We start from the raw sequence: 6,313 nt of genomic DNA, 5'->3' as shown, positions 1-6,313 counted from the left end.
AATGTGGCTACAATAAATGCAAGTTCCCAACCATGACAGATTCTAAGTGGATTACACGCATTACATAGTAAATTTAGATAACATTGAGAAACCTGTGGCAATTTTTGCATTGTTAGGGTTTAGCGGGCCTCCAAGGGGCCGATCCCTCCCTCCCCCACCAAAAAAAACTTAATTTTGTGTGTCAGTTAGTCAGAGGCCCTCCTCCTCACTCAAGTGTGTCCTTAAATTATGTTGTCGAGCGTCGGGTGGCCATGTGTGGTTCTCATAATATAGACAACAGCCCCCCTTCTGCGTACTTGTTCACCAAAATGGCTGCCGATTGGTGTCGTGAGTGCAGGGTGGAAACGCTAATTCATGAGGACTGGACATCAGGGGACAGGATCTGCAAGGCGTGTGCGCTCGTCCTGGAGTCGCACATGGTGGATGAGCGGCCAGAGTGGCGTACCTTCGTGGGCGAAGACCCGCGAAACAACGACCGGGTGCGCGTGGGCGGGGAAGATCAGGACCCTCTGGCCCCCTCGCGTCTATTAGAAACCCACATACAGCAAGACGGCACTAGGGGCGCCGCCTCCCTGCATCGTACCCAGCAGCTTACAAGGAGGGCGGTCGACGTGAAGGAGTCCCGCGCCCGGCGACACGCCATGACCGCCATAACTGCCCTCACGGACCGCCTCGTCGATCTGCCCACGTCGACCGTCTTGGTGCAGCTGGCCACGCAGCTTTTCCTCGACCACGAGAAGGCGTTGTCAATTCGTTGGCGGGATCAAAGGCAGCGCGAGGCTTTCGCTGGCGCCTGCATTGTCCAAGCTGCCAACGACCTTCCCGGCGTTCACCATCGCAAGGTTGCATCGGTAAGTGAGCACGGGGAGGGCCTCTGGAGTACAATTCTGCACTATAAAATAAAACTGCAGCAGAAAGTGCAAGCTGCAATGCAAGCAGACGTCCGCGGCGGTGCAGTTCGAAATGCTCCGGAGCACAACATCACTACTATCAATGCAGCCGCATGCCGTCCTGAAACCGAGAATAACCTGCGTGGGTCTGTGTTTGTGTGTGTGTGTGTGAGTGTGTGTGTGTGTGTGTGTGTGAGAGAGAGAGAGAGAGAGAGAGATATCACTTGTCGATCATGTACAGCTGTGCTCTTATATGCCGATTCTGCCAATTTATAATGATCTACTACTTGGCTGTGTAGCGCATGCAAAAGGGCGGGGATGAGCTTCAGGGGAACGCAGGCTACGCTGGAGATAGCCAGCGCAATCGAGATGAGGCTGGCGTTGCGCCGCAGCCCCAAGGCGCTGCAGGCGGCGAGCATGTATGTGATGGCACGCCTCTACGAACCTGTCAGCGGGACGCTGCTGGAGCGCATCTTGGGTGCCTGCAGTGTGACCCAGTCGGTAATGTGGAAAGCCTACAAAGAGCTGTTTCCAGAGCTTGGTAAGGTGCTACCTGCATGTGTCCTGCAGGCTGGCCTTGACCTGCGGTCCCTTCTTCCGGACCCCAAGCATTACCCCAGCGGCCCTCCCCCCTCTAGTTAGTTCAAGCTTCCCGTGTCCCTTCAAGTTTCAAGGTTGGGTTATCCCGAGATTTTTGAGGTCATACCATGTTTTGGAGTCAGTCTTAGATCAATTTTTGGGAACGCTGGGAGCGTTTATTTTAATTCAGATTTGCTTCAAGGTTTTTGATAACGGCTCTATTCAATGTCTACATGTACACCTCCTACTCACACACACACACACACACACCTTCATCCCCACCTGCATCTGCCCTTTTCCTCTTCCCTTGCGAGCATACCACAGAGATGCAGTAACTGAAACGTCCTCGCCTCAAACTAGGCTTTTCCACCTCGCCTCAAACTACGCCCCTGTAGCTACCACATCCACCTTTCTTGCTCACGTCAGCCTACAGGTGCCATGGTCACCCTGCTGCCCTATTTCAGCAAGCATCTACCCACCTACTGCAAAGAGATTCAAGTCGACGTGGGCAGTAGACCAATACACACACACACACACACACACAGAGAGAGAGAGAGAGAGAGAGAGAGAGAGAGAGAGAGGGTTAGGAAATGGACTCAAGATACCTTGGGAGCAGATGACATAGGAAATGCTCTTAACTGGTGGACTGCTAATACTCGAACATTTGATGAACTGTTGAAACCAGATTCTCAAATTCAGATAAAATGCAACAGGATGTGGAAGATTACCAAGAATCAAGACTGGTGGCTGACAAGACTTATTGATGTCTGGATGAGCAAGTATCCTATGAGTCACAAAGTTTTTTTGTGACTGAGAGTGATCACAGGGTCTGCCTATAGGGGAAATCTGAGAGAGAGAGAGAGAGAGAGAGAGAGAGAGAGCTACGGGAAAGGATGTATCTCAGATGAGGGAAAGGATATTGAGGGCCTTAAATAAGCGAGACAAGTGCTTAAGAAATATGAATCAGAGGTGGCTAGCAAAGCACGATTCCTATGTAGACAACGAGAGCTTAGAGATGTGCACTGCTCCTTAAACTATTTTTCAAAAAGTTGCATACACAAGATTGTTAAAGAAGATTGCCACACCATCTCTGACCCTCCCTCATGCAAGAATGCAAAGAACACTTTGAAAACATTTTGAATAAATAGGTGGATATGTCTTTTGAGAGGCAAGAATCTATTGAGTTAATGCTTTTAATTGTGGATTCATGCATAGAGGAGCATAATGCTTAAATAATGAAAGTTCCATATGACGAAAAAGAATTGCTTTGGGCCCTCAAAAAGTTGGGGAATGACAAGACCCTAGGGGCATGTGGATTAACAAAGGAATTTGTGATGGTGTTCTAGAATGACCTAAAGTCTCTGATAGTATCAGCAATCAATTAAATATTGCAATCCCAATGTATGGATCTTGTACTGAAACATGGACTCATCAAGGTTACACCTAAGAAGACATTTCCTGCCCTTTTATCAGAATGGAGACCTATAACTATGATGGGCATTGTGTACAAACTGCTGGCTAAAGAAATTGCAATTAGAATTTCACCCTTCTTAAGGAAACATGTGCATGAGGCCGAGGCTAGCTTTATTGGGTATTAGAAAACATTTTGACTGTCATGTTGGGAATTGAAGCAAGCAGTAAAACAAATAAAAAAAGTAGTGTTACTGCGAGTAGATTTTGCCAAAGCTTTTGACTCAATTATGTGGGATTTTGTGGTTAAGGTCACGACCAAATTGGGTTTAACCTAGGGAAATCTAGTCTAATAGATGTATTAGTAGAAAATTTTCACTCCTGCATTTGGAGGGGAAAAAGGATAGCCATAGGTACAATCTTCAAAGACCAAGGATACCGAATTGTGTTTCAGCCAAAAAGGTCATGACTATTTGGGTAGAGAAAAGAGTGTACTTTAAAGTTGCAAATGGTATTGTGATGAGTGGCCCTTTCATGTTAGAGACACGATTCTGTAAGCTATTCTAATATCTTATATATTGTACTTATTACCACATATTGACTGGTCTGACACTTCTTTGTTCAGGATGAGATCCATGTACTTAAAAATTTTATGGGGGTCTTCCAGCAAAGCCTAGTTAGCTTTAGATTCAGTTTTTGAACCTGCATACATGGGTGGATTAGGCATCTTGAACTTGAACCTGCATATGCTTGCTAGAAGTGCTACTTTGCTGAAACATATGCTGGATATTGATAAATGTTGGTCTCATTTACTATGGTATCTGATTGATAAATTTGTCACTATAAGAGGAAAGATTGAGAACCGTTTCTATACCGCCAAATAACACATGGAAATGGAAAAAGTGTGTGAGCGGTAATAAGAGCGGGAATTTCCACGGCAATGGTTTAACAACAATATCCGCGGATATATTGCCATGATTATTACCGTGCATGTGGTCACCACTATTATCGCCAATATTACCTCCAGGTGTCTATTCAAAAATAAAGGTGCTCATTTGGGCCACCCAGAATTGGATGGCTCAAATGAGCACCTCTTTTTTTTATTTGCATAAAACATATAAAGCATCAATTGTTTTTTGAAAAAATGTACAAAAAGCCAAACATAGGAGCTAAAAAATACATTACCTTGACAAATTGAAGTACAAAAAATCAATAATTTAAAAAACAAATAGGATCAAAATTCTAATTGCGTTTTATATACATGTGATCATAGAGTTCTTTGTGCCACATTTGTACTTGTAAAAGAGGACTACAAAAACTTATCCATCTATTTAAGCCTTCCTCCTCCTCCTCCTCCTCCTCTTCATCTTCCATAGTTTCATATGTTTGATCATCCTGACTCTACATGAACCAAAACCACGAAATTAAAAAAATTAACAGCTTAAAACAATCAATACAATATGATTTGTATAAAATTATCGCCTCTAGAGATTTGATAGCTGAGACGAACTGCTCGCGAAGGATGTGATGGTTCTCCAACAAACATCGCCAAGTATTAAAATTCTATGTGACGCTCTCAATACTTGACCATCTCTCTGGTGGGTGATTCAGAGTGATAATTTCCTAAAGATGCAATAACAAGAGAAATTTATAGTCTAAAACCCTTTTTAATCAATTTAGGGCCGAATTCAGGAAAAACTTACATAATTATCCTTCCAAGATGCATTGCCTCCTGAACCATAGTGTGTGGAAGTTTGTCTTGCCAGAGCTTTCCGTTGTTGTCTATAGGATGAGTTCATTGCAGCTTGTTTGCCTTTTTCTTGCATGGCCTACTTTCACTCTCCATTTTCCATGTTGCCTCCGTAGTAGCTCCAATTTGTATTTGCGACCTGGTTGGCCATTGTGCGCTATATGCTTGATTGCTCATTTTTCAGAAACTTTTTAATGTAGCCCTCCAACCACTGTGCCACAAAATGCTCCTTGGGGGCATTTGGGAATCGAGCATGCAACACTTCCTCGGTGTAGCATGCATGATCTAGCAGCTAGCTGATATCTGAACTTTACAAAACAATTCTTATACGTCGAATGTATAAGAATCTGAAGATGACATCAGAACGCCTTGCCTTGTGCAATACCAAAATTCACTTTGCCACCATACTTTACTCTATAGTAGCATCCATGTGTCTCTGCCACGGGTGCATAAGCAACCTTGTCCTCTATGTTTGGTGCGGCACACTATGAAATAGAGGACTCCGTCGCCCCCCATTACCAAAACAAGCAAACCCACAAGATCGCCTCGTCCTCTATGTCTGGTGCGGCACACTATGAAATAGAGGACTCCGTTGCCCCCCATTACCAAAACAAGGAAACCCACAAGATCCCTCATCGCTCCGTCTCTCTCAACGCTCGCTACCGTGAGACGAACATCGGTGCATGCTACCAGAAGAAGTGCATTGACCAGTTGTGGGCTGTTGATGATGCTCATCTAAAATTGGAGCGGAATGGAGTGGCATAGGCCTTTGTGATGGAAGGAGAGTGGGGCGTGTGATGGAAGGGGAGTAGGAACCTTAGAAGGAGGTGTCGTCGATGCCAGGCTCTGGATGAAGGGAGTCCCTCCGTGGCTCCTGCATGGTGTGGTATTTTGAGAAAGACCATAGGTCGCAAGCTCCTGTGGAGTGTAGCATCCAAACAATCCCTCTGTCGAACAAAGATACTCATCTTGCAAAGAGAGAGCACATTGGAGGTCTCGATCTACCACCAGGGGAGGAACTTGGGTAGATGGATCGGTGCCTCCCTGGGTGTAGGAGGGCCATGCCTGCAAAGTACAAAGAGAAAATCCATACTCATGCTCCCAAAAAACTATCTAAAAATAAACTTAATTTCATTGTTTGGACTTACCGCCTCAAGACCTAGGTCCACTAGAGGCGATGTCCACCCTAGATGGGAGCCCATCTGGGACGTAACCAACCAAAAGAAGAATGTGATGGCTCCTCCCCACCAGATGATCTTTTGTCTGACATCTACATTAAAGGATCTAGCCCTTTATATATGTCTCTCTCTATCTCTACCCCTTTCCTCTCTCTCTCTCTCTCTAATGTATAGAGGGGGTAGAGAGAGATAGAGATTAAAGCATTGGTTTCTCCTTCTCTTAGACTTCAAAAAATTACACCCAAGTAACTACACCCATGGTTTACAATATTGTTTATTGCAAAGAGTAGTGGAGTGGTTTTAATAGTGCTAAGTTGGCACCGATTCCTATCAAGATTGCTAATAGGTCAATAATGGTTAAGCCATAGGCAAGTCTAAAAGGAATCCATTATTAAGACCATAGTTCACGATGGTGTCTTGTAAACCCTGTAAAATGGCATGCTAACCGAGATAATAAATCCTAGTACACTTATCCTATTGCAATGAACAACTCCAACCTTCTCTAG

At 44.7% G+C, this 6,313-nt stretch overlaps 1 protein-coding gene across 1 annotated transcript; it reads left to right on the top strand.

Annotated features, from left to right (window-relative positions):
• The first annotated feature begins 416 nt into the window (after window positions 1-416).
• On the top strand, window positions 417-1,532 carry LOC147460584 (transcription initiation factor IIB-2-like). Its single transcript, XM_086503445.1, has 2 exons — window positions 417-1,036; window positions 1,190-1,532. Exons 1-2 carry the CDS (start codon window positions 417-419, stop codon window positions 1,530-1,532), a joined length of 963 nt encoding a protein of 320 aa, XP_086359571.1.
• Window positions 1,533-6,313: the final 4,781 nt, after the last annotated feature.

This window comes from Adiantum capillus-veneris, chromosome 3 (genome assembly GCF_014529385.1).
Source record: "Adiantum capillus-veneris isolate H3 chromosome 3, ASM1452938v2, whole genome shotgun sequence".
Classification (NCBI taxonomy): domain Eukaryota; kingdom Viridiplantae; phylum Streptophyta; class Polypodiopsida; order Polypodiales; family Pteridaceae; genus Adiantum; species Adiantum capillus-veneris.
This window is presented reverse-complemented; position numbering and strand designations above follow the sequence as displayed.

What these genes read in the sequence shown, in the direction of transcription:
- LOC147460584 (XM_086503445.1), top strand. Translation starts at nt 417, where the DNA reads ATGGTGGATGAGCGGCCAGAGTGGCGTACCTTCGTGGGCGAAGACCCG. An exon ending in ACCGAGAATAACCTGCGTGG is followed by an intron (nt 1,037 to 1,189) that starts GTCTGTGTTTGT and finishes TTGGCTGTGTAG; the next exon opens with CGCATGCAAAAGGGCGGGGA.